The sequence below is a fragment of the Paramisgurnus dabryanus genome, chromosome 19, assembly GCF_030506205.2.
Source record: "Paramisgurnus dabryanus chromosome 19, PD_genome_1.1, whole genome shotgun sequence".
Classification (NCBI taxonomy): domain Eukaryota; kingdom Metazoa; phylum Chordata; class Actinopteri; order Cypriniformes; family Cobitidae; genus Paramisgurnus; species Paramisgurnus dabryanus.
Genome location: NC_133355.1, coordinates 15,991,008 through 16,012,550, shown reverse-complemented (window position 1 = coordinate 16,012,550; position 21,543 = coordinate 15,991,008). Strand labels below are relative to the sequence as shown.

General features: G+C 36.1%; 2 protein-coding genes across 2 annotated transcripts; both read right to left on the bottom strand.

Moving 5' to 3' along the window:
- plekho1a (pleckstrin homology domain containing, family O member 1a) lies at positions 1–9,039 on the bottom strand. The gene is made up of 6 exons (XM_065282285.2): positions 8,799–9,039; positions 8,019–8,165; positions 3,535–3,675; positions 2,069–2,173; positions 1,646–1,747; positions 1–1,446 (listed from the first exon to the last, which is right to left on the bottom strand). Exons 1-6 carry the CDS (start codon positions 8,823–8,825, stop codon positions 397–399), a joined length of 1,572 nt encoding a protein of 523 aa, XP_065138357.1. The 5' UTR covers positions 8,826–9,039; the 3' UTR covers positions 1–396.
- A 2,619-nt stretch (positions 9,040–11,658) lies between these two features.
- On the bottom strand, positions 11,659–20,635 carry vps45 (vacuolar protein sorting 45 homolog). The gene is made up of 15 exons (XM_065291344.1): positions 20,382–20,635; positions 19,984–20,118; positions 19,815–19,875; positions 19,646–19,725; positions 18,818–18,886; positions 16,022–16,159; positions 15,814–15,924; positions 15,490–15,624; positions 15,248–15,361; positions 14,993–15,160; positions 14,734–14,892; positions 14,533–14,637; positions 14,023–14,144; positions 13,480–13,611; positions 11,659–13,045 (listed from the first exon to the last, which is right to left on the bottom strand). Exons 1-15 carry the CDS (start codon positions 20,472–20,474, stop codon positions 12,964–12,966), a joined length of 1,704 nt encoding a protein of 567 aa, XP_065147416.1. The 5' UTR covers positions 20,475–20,635; the 3' UTR covers positions 11,659–12,963.
- Positions 20,636–21,543: the final 908 nt, after the last annotated feature.

Sequence of the window (21,543 nt, the reverse complement as noted above, 5' to 3'; positions counted from 1 at the left end):
TCTTTGAAAACTTTGGCAGTATTACAAATATCTACAAAAATGTTCATTCAAAGTATTATGAATTATAATCCACATTTCCAAGTATTTTCAAGACATAATCTTGAGGTTACACCTGAGGTGTTCCAGAAAGCAAACTAACCATAAACCAGGTTCATAACCAGTATTCAGTGCTTACCAACCGCAATAAGAGTAAACCAGAACATCCTTAGAAGCAGGGCCCAATTTAGACAAGCAAATAATTATTCAAAGTGCAAAGACAAAGGGTTTATGTGTCAGAGGAACCTAATATATAAATAGGCTGTGAGAAAATACAGGGGACAGTTTGGAAATGTGAACAAAACAGCAACTTCCATTTATTGTTCTTCTTCCTCAGATTTATTTTAAAGCCCCATATGACTAAAGATGTTTGCAGCACTGTGAGGGTGTTTTGGGTGTTTCGGTTTTAATTTGCTGTCCTCTCTGCTGTCTGGCTTGTAGCTCCTTTACCTCAGTCAAGACATCTCTAGCTTCTCTCCATGAAGAAATGGCCTCTTGTAGCAGCCGTTCGGCTGCTGCCCTCCTGCTATCCCAGTCTAGTCCTTCACTGAGGGGCGAGTCAGTACCCTTATTTTTTTTTAAACAAGGCGAGTAAGAGATCCGAAAGAAAGCAGAGTCCATACACTTGGAATGGGGTGAGTGTGAGCCCGTGGAAAGAGGGGAGTCTGAACCTTTGATGTGGCTCAGATCTATGCATTTTATATGGGGTGAGCTTGGTTCTTTAGTATCAGGTGAGTCAATGCTCTTCGAGCGAAAGTAGCCCTTAGACGTCTTTATGCGAGGCGAGTCCTTACCTCTTGAACCAGATGAATCTTCAGTTCTAAATTGAGGTGAGTCTATACTTTTGCTGTGGGGAGAACCATGTAAGCTGGAGCCCTTGGAGTGTGGCGAGTCGAACCCTTTGAGATGCCGAAGTCGGGGGGAGTCGATGCCTCTTAGGTAGGGGTAAGATCCCATCCTGTCCATATGGGCCTTTTGTTCCTGGATCTCAGCCAGTAGCTCTTGAGTCCTCTGTAGTCTTTGGATGATCAGGTTTTGCAGGTGGTCTGTCGGGCTCTGGGTTAATGTTTCCTGGAGAGCGTTCTTGGTTGTTTTTCGCTCTCCTCTCGATAGAGCATCATCCATGGAAGCACAGCGGTTTCGACACTGAGCTAACACCTTTTTTCCACTTTGAGGGGTGTGAGACTGGTAGATATTGGAAACCTCACTTTTGCGTGGTAAGCTGCTGGTGTTCACCCTGGTGTCTGTGATGGAGGATGGTGGCCTGGACACATCAGTACCGGCACGTCGGCGGCCAGGAGCAAGCATATCTATGCTGACATGACCGTCCTTTATCCACACATCCTGATCATCAGCATCCTCTTCATTTACCAAGTCAAGTGTCAGCATACCATCAGAGGTGGCAGACGCCTAAACAGTGAAACATTACATGCTATTACCATTCAATTGTTTGACAAGCATTTTTTTCTTAAAATAGGAAAATAAAAGACTGTAAATGCCTCAAAATAAATAGCTATGTATCAGTCACATATCTAAATATATCATGCAAATCAGTACATTTCCATTTGCAGGCAACAATGTAAACATGAAACCACAGAATGTCACCCACCACAGACATGTGATGACCCCGCGTGGGCAAACGGCGTCCAAGTGGGATCTTGGCACGATCCCGTGTAGGGTGCGCCAGAAGACTCTCCTCCTCAATTGTGACCTGCAGAGTAATTTTCAGCAGCCATATATGGATTGTAATTTACACAACAGAGAGGGTCTATATGAAATGAAGAGCTGAGTGCTATAAGTGATAATTAATCTCACTTTCATCTGTTTTATCCGGCCCTTGTTAGTGTGAAAGTGAATTAGCATATTTATAAATAGCATATGGCATATATGTTGTGATTTTGTAATTAAAAGAACCACACATGCAATTTGTTTAATGTGCTTTCATCTCCTATAATCTCCATGCAAAGGACCCAAATAACAGCAAAATTTTTAAATTGTGAAATAAAAATAACTAAAGAGAAAAAATACTCACCTCATCTAGAATACGGTTCTTGGCTCTTGTTATAGCGGTATTTAAAACATTAATCCAAGATTCTTTCTCTTCAGGGCTCACAGCCAGAAATACAAGATTTGGACTCTAATGCAAAGAAAGATGTTACAATAATTACTAAAAACATAGAAACATGATCTAATACGCTGCAAAAAATGACTTTCTTCCTTAGTATTTTTGTTTTGTTTTAAGTACAAATATCTGAAAAATTCTTAAATTAAGATGTATTTTCTTGATAAGCAAAATGACCTAGGAAAATAAGTCTAGTTTTTAGACAAAAAATATCAAATTTAAGCAAATTTGTGCTGAAAACAAGCAAAAAAAAAAATCTGCCAATGGAATAAGAATTATTGTTTATGAAAAAAGTAAACTTATTTCAAGATTTTTTTTCTTATTCCATTGGCAAATGTTTTTGCTTGTTTAAGCACAAGTTTACTTACATTTTACATTTTTTGTCTAAAAACTAGACTTATGTCCTAGGTCGTTTTGCTCATTAAGAAAATACATGCTAATTTACTTTTTTTTTTACATTTTTACTGAAAACAAGACTAAGTAAGAAAGTCATTTTTGCAGTGTATGATCCCTTCAAAATTTAGTTAAAATGACTTCAATCTTAATTGAAATGTTAACCATCAATTGGTCCTTGGGGTCTATATGACCCCAATCAAAATGTCATTAGTTAAAAAAAGAGGTTCCCTTCATCTCAGAGATATTCATTTTGTGACTTTTCCAAAAAAAAAAACAATCTATATATACATACACAAAAAACTGGGCTTGATTCGGTTGTTCTGAAGGTATCTAAAAATTGTTTTATTAATCTGGTCTTGGGGGTCAATAAGACCCCAATTAAAAACATTTCCATTTGTATGTAATAATCTCAATAAATCCAGCATAAATCAGAAAATTTCCACACAGAAATGAAGGCCTGGTACTTGTGCACAAATGCAATGCAGAAAACACATGCTCATACAAACACACACACAGACAGGTATGACTGCCATAGACAGCATTTGTGTAGAATTTGGCAAATAAAATCAGCCACAAATGCAGAAAAAAGATATAAAAGGGTGTGACCTAATGCACGCACATGTGTATACACACACAAATTCAAATTTGAAAACTCTGCTGGTTAAAGATATTTCTTAAACAGTAATTCCCTTAGGTTTATATCTGACCAGCAAAACACCTATCAATATCCAGGAACAATTTAAATTAAACTTAGATAATCATGTAAGTGATTTTTTTATTAAAATCTATATTTCAGGTGTAGTTGGTGTAGTTGAGGATTTTTGTGGTAAATGGGTACAAAAGTACTTTAAATCTCTCAAATCACATAAAAGATATATTATTCGTAAACAGGAAACAAAGACCATTTGAGGGTTCTGTAACATCCAATAAAGATTAGGAGATTTAAAATGTGCCTTCATTCAACGCTGTTTGGTTCTTACTTTGTTCCCGGGTTGGGGGCAACGGAGCAGTGTAAATTTACTGTGGTTCTTCTTGCTGTGGCTCTTGGCCTTTTTCAGTTCCTCCGAGCGCTCATATTTAGCCAGGTCAAAGACTTCATGGGTCTTTCCATCATTCTTCATCTAGATACAAAGATAGCAGCATCAGCACATTGAACATCATCAGGCCTGAAGGTAGAAGCAATTTCTATCATAATTGACATTATCTGCGGCTCTTTTTCAGGACCACTGTGCAGACAACAGTGATTCATTGATTTCAGCTTGACAGACAGCAATAATTAATGTTTAACAGCACACACTGTGGTGTAAGGTCACAAAGGGCTCAATTCATGCTGACACAACACAAAACAAAAGCAACAATAAAACTGATAAACAAACCTTTACATTTGTGACCCTGTCTGTAAAATCCTGGCTAACGTTGCATAATCAACATTTTGATTTCAGTCATTGGTTTCACTTTAAGTTTTGATATGGTCTTACTCAGTCAATATTAGTTATCAAGGTTATATTTTCACAGAATGTTTTTTACATTATACAGGATGATTTTATGTATAAATCACATTTATGCCCCATAAAATGCATTTGTACCTTTATCTGAGGATTACAAAGACCACAATAGGTGAAATGTTGTGTACACGTGGTGTTGTAAGTATTGAAATACAAGCCAGATGTTACAAGCGATTTTTCAGTTAGATCAGCCCCTCCTCTATTCAGCCAGTGACCCATCTGTGCAAAATATCTAATTTTAACACAGGTCAGTACTCATTATAGACAAATGTGGTGGTAAATTTCACTGAACCTGAGATAAAAATTGCACACTGGGATTGCTATTCCCAGAGGGATCCCAAAGGTTTATGTAAGGAGACAAACAGAAATCCAACAGAACAGATATTAGCATAAGCTATGTGATATCGAAAAGACAGATACCCTGGATCCTATTTCACATAGCTGTCCTAAAGATTATTCAAAATAAGAAAAAGTGGTTCTGAAAAAGTAGTATGTTGAAAGCTTAACTATGCAGGGACGAGCCCAGTAATTTGGTTAAATGAACACAGAAAATGTTTATATTTGACCCAACAATGGGTTAAAACAACCCAGCATTTTGGGTTGCATAGGTTAAATTACAACCCAGCAGGCTGGGCTCAATCCTTTATAACCCAACGTTGAAAATATCCAAACATTTTTAAAAGTGTACCCAGATGGTCTACTGTTTCCGATGAAAATTCCTCTAATGCCTGATTACCCAAAACTCATTGCGAGAGAAAGAAGTTTAGTGATGCTACACTGAATTAATAAAATAAGTGATTGTTGGCTGAGTTAATAAAAAAGTAAACTATATTAAAATGACATAAATAAAAAATAATAAATGAAGAAAAGCTGAAATGTAAGAAGTTGTGTTTTGATGTGATTGTTAACCATCTCAATGTCATCTACACTGTACAACATATACAAATCAACATATATTTTTATGTTACTTTAACTAAACAAATTAGGTTAAACAATTTCAACATGTTTTTATAAGTTATATCAACTTATCACAAGTCAAATCTTAATAATAGGTTACATTTATTGGTAAAACCAAGTTGTTTTAACTTCATGCTTCATACTGTGTAAAAAATTATTTGTTGTACTTACATTTCTAAGTTTAATCAACTTAAATTTACAATGAATTTCTTAACCCAAAGAACCCAGCAAGCATGTTTGGCTAAAACAAGGCTAAATTTGGGCTGCCAGTTAAAGTCTAATAAACGTCTAACCATAGCCCAAAAATAGACAACGCTTATACTTTTAGAACATGTAAAAGAAATAAAGGAAACACTAGTAGGTTCCAGTACTTGAGTACTGCTTAACTATGCACTAAAATGTATATACTTTCAGTACATACTTTTAGATAAATAGTATAACTAGGCAAATTGGGACGCATCATTCGTTCTATAGGCATAGCAACCAAAATATGCAAAAGAATGATTTAAAAAAGATCAAAGTGATCTGCGATCATAGACCAAACAGCAAGCTTAGATAAGGCAGTATGTTCATAATATCTAGTAAGGAAATAAACTGGAACATGACTCCGCTATGTTATTTGCAATACTAGATCATCTTCTGGTTTTAATTAGGTCATAATTAGCTTAGGCAGTTTACAAACAGTTAGTTTTCTTAAAAAAAGAGCAAAATAAATTAATTATCACATATGGCCAAAAGTAGTGTGTGTAAGCTTATGCCTCCAGCTGGTCTCATGGGAATCACACATTTAAATGTGAGTGAGTGCACACTCTTAGAAAGAGCGCACTAGTGATGCTAATATGGGGCAAAAGACCCCTGGAGGAAAAGAGCCGGGCCTCTCTTCACCACATCAATATTTCACTCCCCCACTGTTGGCACAGCACGTTCCCGACAGGGGGCCATCCTGATCTTTGGATTAACCACCTCCAAAAATAGCCCACTAACAGACCATCTTCATTCTGATGGAGGTATCTCCATCCAAAACAAAATGCGGGCCTTCGTAAAGCTTGCTCTTATAAATTTTACATTGACCTGATGTTTTCTTCTTGAAACGCTAAAACAAATTTTTTTTTAAAGTTGATATTAACTTTTCAAAAATATAGAAATAACAATTTTCAAATATACACACCTATACACTCGATTTTAAGGATATTTTTATACAATGAACAATTTAGTGCCATGTGTCCAAAGTGAAATTTGGAAAACCAGTTAAAAAACCACTGCACTAAAGCATCAATTATTTACACCAGACATATAGAGAGAGCTTGCACAGAGGCACTTTGAACACAGTAATAAAAGCTCGGCTGTCCACATGTATAAACTTCAAATAATTCACGAAGGAATCGTAGCATTTATGACTAGTGTTGCATGAGCCGTGCCGCACTATGCATACGAGTGAGATCAATCGAAACGTTATGTCAGGTGACATCATACAGGCCAGAGCAGGGTTACCTTGAAGTCAAGTGTAGTAGTGCGTATCCCTGTCAGAACTACTCACAGCCTTGACGGACAATAAAGAGCCAGGGGCAGGGATCACGAGAGGACAATCCTGTAGCTAACATACTGATACTGATGCAACCTGCTGACACTGTATTCAGATCCTATAAAAATAACCTGCTTGCCTGACCTGTCAGATAAGGTTAGGAGATGGGTGAACCGAATGCTAATGATTTTGTTAGTGGTTGATGTATGTACAGCTCATTTTAAGCTTCTCTCTCTCTCTCTCTCTCTCTCTCTCTCTCTCTCTCTCTATCTATCTATAAAGTATGAAGTAAGGCTTTGTTTATGCTTTGTTTATGCCTTACTTGGAATATAAAGAGGCATATTTGCTTTGTACTATTAAAAAATGCATGTCTGCAGGATTTACTGTGTATTAAAATTTCAATTAGATGCTGGCATAATGTGCTTTGTTTAAATGTTGTGATGTCACACCAGTGGATTCAGAGCCCTGAGCATCTTTAGGAACAAGTCCGGCTAAACCCCTGGTATCTAAAAGGCCACTGGTTTGTAAATGAGGGATAAGGGAGTGCTTTAGCAACTCTTTAATATTAATACTACATCAAGAAAAACCATGGCACTACTAAACTGTCCTTACTGTTTCCCAAAAAAGGTAGACACAAGCTGCCACACTTTCCTGAAGAATTACAACCAATCCCTGCACATGTTTCAGGTAAGCTAAAATTAAACCACTAATTAAATTGGGAGAGATGCTTAGATCCTTCTGTAATTGTATTACTTGTAACTAACTTTCATAATCTTTGGGGATTGCTGATATTAATGTTGACTATACCGTGCTGACAAAATATCCATGATACTAACCTTGGGAAAATTTGATAATAAACAATAAGCAGCTCCACCAAAACAAGAAGCAATAATGGGGTATAATTTTCTGTGTTTATATAATATCCTCCTCCTAACAATTATAGCTTGTCAGGGAATACTTTGATGGTGCTGCAGGGCTAAACTTTTAATATTAAGGACAGGAATTTTTGAAAAATGACTCCAACAGTCCACATTTCATTAAAGGGGACATTTCACAAGACTTTTTTAAGATGTAAAAAAAACGTTGGGGTCTCCATAGTACGTATGTGAGTTTTAGCTCAAAATACCATATAAATAATTTATTATAACGTTAAAATTGCCACTAAATGGCAGTGCTGTGATTGGATAGTGCAGATTAAGGGATGGTATTATGCCCTTCTGACATCACAAGGAGAGCCAAATTTCAATTACCTATTTTTTCACATGTTTGCAGAGAATGGTTTACCAAGTTACTGGGTTGATCTTTTTCACATTTTCTAGGTTAATAGAAGCACGGGGGACCCAATTATAGCACTTAAACATGGAAAAAGATTTTTATGATATGTCCCCTTTAACAAAACTTACTAGTGAACTAATGACTGTTAACACTAATGATTAGTATTATTACGCATTATTTGGCATTAAAACTCTTCCCAACTCACCTCTTTTTCAAATATGTACAACTGATCCCCTTTAAGCATCACAAAGCGGTTTCTCCATACTTTCCTGAATATCCCTTTCCCAGAAAATCTGCGGATCCAGCCTACTTTGTCTGGTTGGGATGATGGCTGGTTGGCATCTTGAAGACCCTGTAAGTGTGTCAATAGTAACTCTCAGTTACTGTTTTATCCCTCTTACATAACAGTGCAAAAAGGTATTCAGATCTTCACACTGGTGATATGAGTGCAGCTGTGTATAAATAAGACAAAATAATGCAAAATGTTTAAATGTAGGGTTTGGTCCATTATATACTGGCTCAATTGAAATAAAAGATGATATCACCTGTACCCATCACGGAAGCTTCACTCCAATGCACGAGAGGAAAAAGCGTAACGTTAACCCTTGTAAAAATGAACCTGCGTTTTATTAAAGTATAGCATGGGTTTTGGCGGGTTATCATTTTGCCTTTGCATAGTTTTACTTATAAATATCATAATTAAACAATACAGAATTTATTTTGTAGAAAAAACTTAAATGTATGATATGTAATGTACTAAATACATTAATATCTTTGGTTACTGTATAACAACAATGGTCAAGTTTCGTCAAGCATCAAATAGGCTTTGAATGTTCTTGTTTACCACAACAAAAAGTCATTTGCGATGTTAAAATAATGTTTAAATGACTTCCAAAAAAGGGAATGTTCAAAACAATAAAACTGGATGTTAATAAAACTAAACACTTGTGTAAATCATCACACAGTAGTTGTATTAAAATCTCACCCTTTTCACCAAATGGCTTTTCTTCATGCTGTCTCATGTAATGTATACTCCGCGATCTGTCTTGTTGTTTAAAGAGAAATATTTGTGTTTCCTCTTGATTGTGAATGAGTCTCTCTCGTGCAGGTGTTGTCGTTGTTTTCAATGGGTTGAAATGCTGGATCTCAGCGCAGGACGCGCACTGTCCACATTGACGGTTTGCAAAACCCGGGCACAGGCTCTCCATTGGCTTTGGTTACTCCCTGAGATGCTGTGGGTTGCACTGAAACTAATTTTGGTGTGGGGGGATTCGCGTTTTTGGAGCTCAACTGCTCCATCTATTGACCGAGCACGCAGCTGTCAGCCTGATGTCACAGTGCTTTCTCAGTATTAGTCAATGTTACAATTCTTAATATTTATACAGTTACATTGTGTATGTGTATAACAAATTCAAGGGTACACAAAAACAATTATTTTCTTACCTGGTATTTTTATTTTGTTTTCAATATAAAACAATTTTAAAATTAAGATGCATTTTCTTGAAGAGAAAAATGACATAAGATAATAAGTCTAGTTTTTAGTCAAAAAAATATACAATTTCATAGAATTTGTGCTTAAAACAAGCAAACAAATTCAAGAAAATTTTTCTTGAATTGATGTTTAAGAAAAAAGTTCTTTCTTATCCCATTGCCAGATTTATTTGCTTGTTTTTAAGCACAAATTCACTTAAATATAATATTTTTTGACTAAAAACTAGACTTATTTTCCTAGGACATCAGGAAAATGCATCTTGATTTAAGAACTTTTAGATATTTTTACTGAAATCAAGACAAAAATTTTAGATAAGAAAGTCAATTTTTCCAGTGTATAGGCAAATAATGTAGTATACTATAGTATTTACTACAGTTAACTACACAGTTCTTAAATGTTTATATAATTATATCAGAGTATATCACATTATACTGCATTTTACTATAGTAAATACTATAGGATACTACATTATTTTTAAAATACTTTTTTTTGCTGATGTATCATCATTGGATAAATACCTCCAACATGTACAATACCTCCAAAAGTTATGTACTTATGTAATTCAGTATATTTAGTATACAACATCAACAGGCACGTGCACACATAAACATCAAAGGGGGCTTGAGCACCTGCCCTTTTTATTCCTGGAGAGAAAGTGCCCTTTTTTTCTGGGGTGCCTTTAAAAAAAATAATAATAATATGATCTTTATTCATATAACAACTGATGTCTGTCTGTTTCTTGTGTTTTTTACTTGTTGCTTATTTAATTTAACATGAATTTATTCAGGAATCATTTAAATGAGATTTAAACTCTTATATAAAGAAAAATAGCGCTATTTGTGCACACAAACGGTTAACAGATGAGTCCCGCCTCCAAAATTCACATCGCTAATATGATTGGCTTTACCTTTCCTTAGTTCCGCCTCTCTAACTTACTTCGCTTTATGATTGGTTTGTCTACACTCGTGCTGCATCATTCGGGCTTCAAGCGCCAAAGCTCAGCCTGAACGAGACGCGATCATGTGCATGATTATGCAGGCAGCTACCGGTAAGTGTGTGAGGAAGAAAGCATTCGTCTATTAACAGTTTTATGCACAAAATATGGGACACGTTGTTACACATAACGATTTAGGGACATTGTTTTCCACGGCAATCCCATATTAACCTGAAGAGTTGCAAACTTGTAACAGTGTAGTGTATGTAGTTTAAACAGACTGCTCAGAAAATAATAAAGTACAAACAATAAAAATAATTGCTAACTGCAGTAGTAAGCTTTTTTGTTTGCGTTTTTTGTAATGGCTGTTAAATAAGTATAATGTGTTATACTGGATTGCTGGAGTAGATTGGGAAGAAATCTGATGGTTCAGTATTTTACTTGCCCAGTCTGAATTTTCACTGACATCACAAAAAAGTAAAATATAAAAATACAAATAAAATAGGCCTAATCTATATTTGTTGTTTCTGACATGTGTAACCCTGATAAATATGAAACCTAAGATTAAAGGTGCCATAGGATGTGTTGTCATAATATGTTAAATTGTTCTTTGACAATTACATAGAAGGTATGTTGCTTTATTAAGTGCAAAAATTATCCAGAAACGTTTTTACATGTCCATTTACAACCCTAGAATTTGTCATTTGAATGAAATGGTCTATTTTTGCCCTGTTTAAAAAGGGTCATAAATAATAATGTTGAGCTCTGCTCTGAGGCTCATGCCAGAAGCTCACATAAGTAAACAGACCTTATATTTTGAGCCCTTATCAGACAAAAATAGATTTTGAGTAACAACTAACAACTAATCAGCTAAACGCTAGCATATGATATAGCATTTATTGGCATGTAGCGCTAACTCAGCAGTCACAACTTTGTTTTTAGCATTTTAACAAATTTGTAATTAATGTGTAATTTAAAGTTTTCAAAACATGCACATTGTGTAATGGCTTCCTTTAAACCTAGACTACTAAGGAGACCATGGTGTCTGTGTGAACTGATTATTTTGTAGACATCTTTTGAAAATTAAACAATTGCGTGAGTTTGAGGAAGATAAAATTAATTAACTTTTTCAATATTTTTTTTAAAAAGGAAGTCAGAATTGCGTTAATATATATACTTTTTGTTAAAAAAAAAAAAGAAAAAAATATACATAATTATGAGAAGTGCCCTTTATTTCACTTGAGCCCCTGCTCCTCAAAATGTCTGTGCACGTCCCTGAACATCAATATATAAAAATATATACACACGCACGCACGCACGCACACACACACAATATATTAACACAGTGCATGTTTTGATGTATAAACAGTGTGATTTGTGCAATATTACATTAGTATACTAGTAGCAATTAGTAGAAAATTAGTTAATAGATTGTTTAATAGTCAATGTTACAATACCCTTTTTATAAGCTGTTAATTTTGTACATTTATTAAAAAACTGTTGAGTTTAAAAGGTGATGCACAAATAATTTTCATTATGTGACAAATACACGGGTGACTTTTAGCACAAACATTTCAAAAGCTAAAACATAACTTCAGCACTTTATTTTTACCAGGACATGACTACATTATTCAAAGCAAGAGATGTTTCTTTTCGTTTGAAAATGTGTACACCAAGGACACCTTGTGTTTTTGTGCACCCAATCTGGAAAAAAATGATTCTGGTTCTACCGTATGTTCTGTAGTACAACATATGTAACATTATTTGCCTAAAAAATTCCTGGGTCCTTTACTTTGGAAACAAGCACAAATCTTTCTATCCTATATACAGTAAATTGTGTGCTTGATGCAGTAAAGCTATTAAGTCTTTCAGGCTTGCTAGTTCTCTGTCTGATGGGTGGGGATTAATGGATGTGATTATGGGGGGAGGTGGAGTTAAAGAGCAACAGCCCAAGCAAATCCATTGGGTTTTAGCTCTAGAGGTTACGGTAATGACCTGAGAGGTCAGGGCTAAACTCTGTATACTTCATACAATTTCATTGAAAGTCATCAGCCAGGTGATGGGCTTGGAGCTTTGGTGATTGAGTTAAAATATCATTGACACTTTTAAAATGTATGTGTATTCAGGGATGTATTAATCACTGAAAGAATAACTCCAACACACAATTGAAAGGACACAGCAAACATACAACTCAGCGAGTAACACATTTAGCTGGACAGGCTAACAAATAGTAATAACTACACAAAGACATGGACAAGCATTAGATTTTAACACATTTAGTCATTTGATTTTGAAACAGTTTTGAAACAAGCAGATTTAAATATTTGGGAACCTTTGATGAAACATTTTACAGTAATATTCTTGCCCAAATAATATTTACAGAGCAGCTTTTCTTTTATATTTAGGCTATATACACTTATTTTTATTATTCTGAAACATAGTTATCTTTCAAAACAATGATCAAATGCAGCAACACAAAACCAATAAATTTAAAGCTGTCATTATAATAATTTTGTGAACATTATTTATACAATCATAAAAGTAATGCACATATACAACTTTTAGTTACACACGTCATGAGCAACACCCTGCTTATGTGTTTTCTCGCCTAAAAACTAATACATTGTAAAGGAATGTTAGGAGCGAGGAAACAAGAAAACAATGTGTTTAGGGTCAGAGGACAAACAACACAACAACAATACAGCTGATGATCACAATACAAGTTCAGCGTCGACTTGATTGTCTGCCAGATCCTTGAGTCCTGTCACCACCTGATCTTACTGAGAGCATCACTTCCTCCATGAAGCTGTGAGAGACAAATAAAATAAATGTGGATCAAAGTGTACATAGTCAGTAATATATTGTATATCAGATTTAAACACCATCATCACATGTATGGACATATTTAACTAAAAGGAGAAATTAATAACCAACAGAATGTGGTCATTTATATACATTTGGTTGATGTTTAAAGTGTAAAATCACAGCAATTGTTGCTACTGAAAATTGTGCAAGTTAACAAAATGTGACCTCCACCAGACCAAAATCCAGAATTAAATTGAATGAGCTAACCAATTGTATGTTTTTTTTTTTTTTACATAACACCATTCATGGGCTTATGTCATTCTGTAACCATTCAGTCTTAAGTAAGACATAAGGGCATGTGTGCCAGAGGGCAAATGTATGGAGTTGAGGTGAAAAAAAGAGAAAACAGTGTTGAGAGCATTTAAAGACACTGACCTCTTAGTGTTGTGAACTGCCGTGCCCCCAAGGACGATGCGCACCCCAGGCATTGTGCGGTTCAGGTTGTAAACAGCGAGTGCCTCCTCATAAGTGGCCCCACCAATTATGAAGACAATAATGTCTTGAGGTCTAAACGTGTCAGAAGTACAGGTGCAGGATAATTTAGAAGGGTTAAGTTCTCCGTTCATTCCCTTTCCCAAATTTGAACCAATTGGGTCGATTTAAAGTTGCAAAAGAATGCATTGAAATAATCTGTTAAATTGTTCTTTGATATTTACATAGAAGATATGAAACTTTACTAAGTGCAAAAATTATCCAGAAACGTTTTCATGTACATTTACAACCCTAGGATTTGTCCTTTGAATGAAATGAATAACAGTGAAACGGAAGGGTCATGAATAATAATGTTGAGCTCTGCTTTGAGGCTCATGTCAGTAGCTCACATTAATAAACATTTTAACAAGAAAAACATTACATCAAAAGTGACATGTGTCTTTATTGCATGAGTCTGCATGCCAGTGTATTTATGTATTGTGTCACCTGTCTCTCAGAGAACTAGGCCCGAGGTAGGGGAACTGGCTGTCCTTCAGACGACCCTTGATCAGCTGATCCAGTGTGTCATGTAGTAGTGGCTGATGCTGTGTGTACACATTTTCAACCCCCTGTTCAAACACACAAGCAATCAGGGTCCACGACATTTGATTACAAAATTACTCAGAACGCAATCAGAGAAACACACATCACAGAACATCTTTACTAAGTGACTGCATAAAAATGTCTGCTTAATAAAATGAAAATATTGGGTTCTTTAAGAGAGGTCCTTAAGTAAAATAACTACAAATACTTATTTCAAAATAAAATGTGGCGATTAAAGTAGCAATAACACACCTATGTTGCAAATGATTTATGGAATCATAAAATCAAATGATCTTCCTTCAACAAAATCCAATCACAAGCGGTCACAGGATACGGATGGTAACACCACATAAAACCTTAATGTATCTTGATGGTTGTGATTCAGTCACTGCAATAGTATTATTGGAGATCTACCTTAAGCCCTTTGAAGAACTGTTTAATGGACACTGCATCTGTAGGAGTGATGAGGTCACTTCCTCTGATTCGTTTACCGCCATATTCCACCATAGCCTTTACCATCTACAACACAGATGCAGGCAAGGTTAATAAATGTTGCTTGGTTTAAAAGTTAATTTTGCCTAAATCAAACATCAATTGTAAAACATCAGCTCTTACATTGCGATATCTCTCAGACACACCCCTACGAGTGAGCTCCTCCATAAAGCTGGGCAGGACGCTGCTGCTGTGTTTCTCATAGCGAAGCGCATACAGCATTACCAGACGGACAGCGTCAAGTTCATTCAAACGAGGGCTCTGCAGTAGGCGCCTTACATTCTGTAAAAGCAAAACCAGAAAATAAATAAATCAGTATTGGGTGTTGAAAGTGAGATTTTAAACACAAGCCTTTATTCAGTATATTTGATAGGTATCTGACCTGCTGTGCACTGGAATGGTCATTCTGGCAGGCCAACTCCTGTTCCACCTCTGATACCTCCATCAGTTGTCTATCACTCACGAGGCGGGACAGCTCACCAACTACAGTCACGTGCTTTGACACAGTGCCCGACATTTTTTTAAACTGGGGGTAGTTATCCACAAATGCCTGTGAAGGGAGTAAGAAGTGCTATCAGTATGAACTTCTGTATCAGTGGCATCAGGGATCTTTTTTTCTTATATACAATCTGCTCACCTTCATGTCAGATATGGACTCTAATTTCTGTTGGCCCTTGGGCTTTTTCTTCTGGAAATCCTCCATTAGGTTCTTAATGTTTGTCCCGATCTCACCGAAATTTAAGTACAAGTTCTTATTAAGAGAAGGAGAAAACATATTTATACAGCGTATCGCTTTCTTAATTTCGTCTTGTAGTAAGTTTTATTGTAATCAGCAGATGCACTACAAACTACAAGACAATTATTGAGTTCGGCACTCACATTAGCATAAAACTCATCATTCTCTGCAGTCAGGACAACCTCCCGCAGGTCCTTACTGATGCCAGGCACTCTTGACAGGTCTATACGGTTGTTATTTATTCCCAGCAGCTCATGAACCATAGCCTGATATGTCCACTAGAGGAAGCAATGCCAGCACATTAAATCATTATGCCATTTTGTGTGATATTATGGCTCTTGTATGTCAAGTACATGAAAAAGAATAAACATGATGTATTCAGACAAAATGGTCTCTATCACCCTCTGGTGGCCAGATTTAAATTTTACACCTAGATCTTATGAGTTAAATGTACAGTAGTCTCTTGCCTGGTTGAGAAGAGGAGTTATGGCGTCATCACTTCTATCTAAAATCAGAAGAAGAGGAGGCACTTCTGTTTTTCTGAAGTCAAACAGTTCATACTCCTTGGTAATGATTTGCTGTGTGACAAACAGATTTGAAGTTATGGGTTACAATGGAAAATGTCTATCGTCGTGACACATTACTGATGTAATAATTTTTTAAGTAAAACCTTACTTTGACACTCTCTGCCAGCCTTTTGGACATGTCAGAAGAGAGCTGGTAGCGGATCATAGGGCATTTCTTCAGTGACAACAACACCGATGTCAAACCTTGAGTGACACGAGGCAAGATGCTCGGTTCCCAACTGCGACCCTATAAAGAAATGCAGAGGTATTTATTTAAAGTGAGCCTGTGACGGATACAGCTATGATCAGATCCCTTTGGATTCTCAGATAGTCTTGAAGTACAGTACAGACATGAAATACAACAATAATGCCAAATTGCACTACTGGATTTAAAAATTTAATCGTCACCAGTTCAACTAGGTGGTCATGACATCATAACATGCCTTAAAGGTGACATAGAATGATTGAACGGGGTATTTATCCTTGTTCTGTGATGTAACATGTAGACAAAAAAATTTTGTTTGGGTCTGTAATGCCTTAGAACAGGGGTGTCAAACTCAAGGCCCGCGGGCCAAATCCGGCCCGCCCCCTCATTTCATCTGGCCCGCGAGAGTTTACAAATTATGTTAAATATGTGGCCCGCGAGAGTTTACAGATTATTTTATTGTTATTATAAGTTTTATTTTTTGCAGGTTATTTCCTACATTGATTTTTTTAGCAGTGACCAAAACAAATTTTTGTTCCGCCAAAGTCTTTTTGTAATGTAATTATAGTGACAATGTTGATGATTGCATGAGAAAGAACGAGCAGTGCCCCGCACGCGCACTACTAAGTGGGCGTGTCTGAATCCGAACGCTGCAGCCTCCGGAGGTCGCATTTCCAGGCTGCATACGTCATCAAGACTGTCTTGTTTCAGAATATTAACAATTATAAAGTTAAATATTATTCTATGTTTATAGTAAATTGTTGTAATATGCGCATGACTTGCGAATGTAAATGGTCAGTTCACTTAAATAAACCAGGCTTGATGACGCTGCCGCACATGGAAACGGACACTATCTGCTTGTTCTTTCTCTCCCTCTCTCGCGCACTTTCGCGCGGTTCCAACGAGAAATGTTTTGCGGTGTCCAGCTGGGATTAATTTACAACGGGGTCTATTCCCGCTAAATATGCGAACTAATGACTCATCTGACTCATTAATAAACGATTGAAACTATTGATCTGTAGCCTACAACACTGAACTCATGAGACGTCAGTCAATCAGACACTCAGAGCCAGGTAAAAAAAAAAAATCACAGCTTTTTTGTAAAGAGGGCAAGAAATGACAAGCGAGGGTAGATGTGTCTAAAAAATGCATATTATGGTGGAGATTGTAAAACTCTTTATTAGTATCTAAAATGCCTCTCATTTTCTGACCTGCACAATGAAGGATAACAGAACATTTTGAGTGTACTCGCATGTTTTTGTCACCACAATTATAAGCAAATGCAGAGAAAAGTATGCAATGTACAGTAATAAAAGAGTTGATACATTCATACAGTCGTTCAAATACAACCGGCCCTTTGAGATTAACAGTAATGCTGATGTGGCCCGGGATGAAACTGAGTTTGACACCCCTGCCTTAGAAGCTTCCTAAAAACCTCTCTCAGATAGCTCTATTAGGGTGGGGGATTTTAAACAAGTGGTTTTGCACCTATTTGGCTCCCCCTACTGGCTTAACATGCAATCTCATTACTGATTGGCTGACTTTGCTGCCACTCAAAAAATGTAGCCAATTATTTTTAGTGGAGGGGCAGTTAGATGCCTGTGATGTCATAAGCATCAGTTTTTCAGATTGGGCTGTTTTCTGGCTGACATTTCTAAAAGAGGAATTTCTATGAGACTGAGATGTTTAGCATGTCTAGCACTTTTTGTATGTTTGTGAATGCAGGAGACTACCATTATTCAACAAAGACAAGGTAAAAATGTTTTTTCATTCTCTGTCCCCTTTAAAGGGGGAATCTACAGCTATTTCATGCATTCTGACTTATTAATTAACACTGTTTAAGAGTTTAAGGATTCCTCATCAGTGGCGGCCGGTGACTTCTTTTTTCGAGGGCACTTGATGTGAAGTTCGTCACAATATGTATGTAGACAGTCATGTGTGTGGTTTGTAATTTCAAAATATATGTTCGGTGCGTCAAGTGAATCTATGTGCATCACGTGTCTTGTCAAAATAAGTGCCTGCTGCAGACGCGTTTAAAGGTTTAAAGGGTTTATGATAAAAGAGACCCTCGCGTTTGCCAGATACTCGCATAATCTCATGTGTAATCAGAGTTTACTGTTAAGGGAGTGTCTTGTGTTTATTTTGTGAACGTGAGCGTCTCTTTTATCATAAACGGTTTTGACACGTGTGCAGCAGGCACTTCTTTTGACAAAACACATGATGCACATGGTTCACATGACACTCCAAACACTTATTTTGAATTTGCGCCCCTCGGATAAGCAGTCACGAGCCGCTGCTGTTCCTCATGCTAAACATAGGCAAAGTCTCAAAAAAAAGTTGGAGTGTTTCTGTGCCAAATGCACTTCACCAGGGTTCGTATAATCTTAACAGAATGAATATGTAGTGAATCGTAAGTTATTAAGAGATAATGGGATGATGTTTTGTGTGGGTTGCTGGCTTGCGACTTGGTCCGCCGGTGGTGTGTCTCGAGGCGGGTTGGGTTTATTTGGAAAAATCAGTACAGCTGATTTGTCTTTTATGAATCTGATAAAACTAAAGACTCTTTGGACATATGAAGGATGTAATACTACTCTATATTTACTCAAGATTAACATGAGATAAGCAGGAACTGAACGTGTTATGTGAACTTTAAAAATACAAGTATACAACAATAACATCACAAGAAGCATTTTCTCTTACCCTGGATACTCCTTGAAGGTTGAGGGAGAAAAGGTGAGGGTTCACAGCAATAAAATCCCCATAAAACTCCTATAGTAAAATGAAAACAACATCATTTACAAGCAAAATGACAGCCTTCAAACAAATCCAAGATAAAGTCTTAATTTAATTATGAGATTATGAGCATCAAAGGAGTCATATAGCCATAAAAAGTATTAAATTAGGTAATGTGTGGTTATTGCTGTAAATGATCTTTAAATTATGTAGGATGTTTTTATGTAGAAAACAGTCAAATAATGACTTGGGTTGAGTTGGGTTATCAATCATAAAACGGGTAACAATTTTATCTTTACATTTACGATCAGTTTAAATTTTGTGTTTCTTTTCATTTAAATACTGCTTTTATTCAAAGGGGACATTTCACAAGACTTTTTTAAGATGTCAAATAAATCTTTGGTGTCCCCAGAGTACCGAAGTGAAGTTCTAGCTGAAAATACTATATAGATTATTTATTATAGCATGTCAAAATTGCCACTTTGTAGGTGTGAGTAAAAATGTGCTATTATAAATGTGTCTAAATGGCAGTGACGGGGTTGGATAGTGCCGATTAAGGGTCAGTATTATCCCCTTCTGACATCACAAGGGGAGCCAAATTTCAATGACTTATTTTTCACATGCCTGTAGAGAATGCTTTACAAAAAACTAAGTTACTGGATTGTTCGTTTCCACATTTTCTAGGTTGATAAAATCACTGGGGATCCAATTATAGCACGTAAACATGGAAAAAGTTAAGATTTTCATGATACGTATTAACTTTAATGGCTTAAATAAAACCAGCAGAAAGCTCACCTGCACTTCTGCAACAACTTCCTGCTCATCCGCCTCAGCCAACGCTTTAATTTCACTCTTACTAATCACATTACTGAAATCTGGACAAAAGAATTCAATTCACTGCATGGCCTTAATTTCATAAAAACATTAGACTGAATATGTCTGTTGATCTTATGTTGGCACTCACAGATGAAATAGACACTATACTTGGGTCGACGAAGCTCTTGAATCAGGTTCTGTACGTTCTCCTGTAAATACAGGGGTGAAGAGTGACATAACATGCAGCCGTATCCACATTCAGTCTTATTTACACACATTTAATAAGTGGATGAAATAAAAACTGGGATCAGGGTTACCTTGGTGGGCCGCAGAAAGCAGATAGCCTTCAGGTGCTTCATGTTGTCTCGATTTTGTGAATCAATGCGCTCAAAAAGGTAAACCTCCTTCTGTATGATCTCAGACTGTGTGTAGACCATACTAACTATACTGGTCTATAAAATAATAAATAAACACGGAATCATTAAAATATAAAGCAATTGTTGTCGAACATAAATGCAGTGGTGTTTACATAGGTCTAAGCAGGTTTTGAAACACATACATTTAAGAAACGCAGTTTATTCAAAACATTAGGACATCATGACCCATAGAAACTAGATACATTATCAGATCTTAGCATATTAAACTGAATTTGCTTATTTACGATTGAACATTATAGTGTGAAACATTTCTAATTTTATTGTTTGCATTTACTTACCGTCTCTTTATCCATAAGCAGGACTTTCATACCGGGTCCGCTGCTCTCTATCATTTTAGATACATACTGCTTGACAGCCAGAGTTACGTTCATTTTGTCGTTTTTTTATAAATGTTTAGTGGGAGTAGATAAAGCGATCCGATCGTTCAACAGTTGTTTATTTAGTAATAAACGACTTATTTTATCAGTTAACCCCCAGACATTTAGTATTGTTGACAATGGGAAACAACTGTCTGCGCTTCCTAATACTTCCGGTGTACGCGGGTATTTATTCAACATCTGATTTGGGATCGGCTGTAGCTGAATATATCTTCTTGTCTTACTGTGTTAATGGACCAGTTTAACTGATCTGAAAACAGTTTGTAAGCAAGTGAACGCGTATCCCATAATTCACAGCTGTAGCGTAAAACAGAGTGACTAAAGCGCCATATTGGTAAGGGCGAGGGATTATTGACGCGCGAAATCTTAATGAGGTAACGTTAGTGCGTTTTATTAGCTTTAGTTTAAGGTTTTACATTTTTATAACTTTATTATTTAAAATTACAGTTTTATGCAAATTATACGAATTATAAAAGTAAATGCTCAAAAACAGCATTAAGATGACAATGGAGCCAAATAATTGTGTTTATAGCTGTATATCTGTACATATCTAACGTTATGCGTAAAAGTAAAAATGTAATTGATCAATTGAAATACTTTCCAAGTTCCTCAAAATGAGATTTCTCTGATCCTGTAACTCTCCATGTGGCTGTAAAAAAAAGGCTGGATGAAAGTGAATTTTAAAAACTCACACAAAAAGCTTTTCCATATTGCATCAAGTTGTAAAGCATGTTGTGCAGCTTGACTCTTAAGATATTTTGGAATTGATCAGATGAATAGGCCAAAGAAATAACAATACCTTTGAGATTTGAGCATTTTGTACGAGTCACAAAACATTAACCGCAATTTAATAGATGAATTTCAAAAGTGAGTCACTGAAGTAAACACAGGTAATAGGATGTAAAATGGTGAGCATTTCATAAAAAATACATATCCTTAAAAAATAAACAGCAGCTATTTCATCATTATATCATTGTCAGACTTTCCACACATTCCATCCCAGGTAAGAATAATATTTATTAGATTTTTAACATTTTAAGCAAATGTACAGAATCCAGCAATC

Bases quoted from the DNA above. Each gene is read 5' to 3' on its own strand.
- vps45 (XM_065291344.1), bottom strand. From the start codon at position 20,474: ATGAACGTAACTCTGGCTGTCAAGCAGTATGTATCTAAAATGATAGAG. The intron at 19,726-19,814 runs GTGAGTGCCAAC...TCTTTTGTCCAG, and splicing joins GTATAGTGTCTATTTCATCT to ATTTCAGTAATGTGATTAGT. The intron at 13,612-14,022 runs GTGACACAATAC...TGACACGTTTAG, and splicing joins CCTAGTTCTCTGAGAGACAG to ACCTCAAGACATTATTGTCT.
- plekho1a (XM_065282285.2), bottom strand. From the start codon at position 8,825: ATGAAGAAAAGCCATTTGGTGAAAAGG. The intron at 8,166-8,798 runs GTGAGATTTTAA...ACACACTTACAG, and splicing joins AAAGCCATTTGGTGAAAAGG to GGTCTTCAAGATGCCAACCA. The intron at 1,447-1,645 runs GTGGGTGACATT...TTCACTGTTTAG, and splicing joins GGGGTCATCACATGTCTGTG to GCGTCTGCCACCTCTGATGG.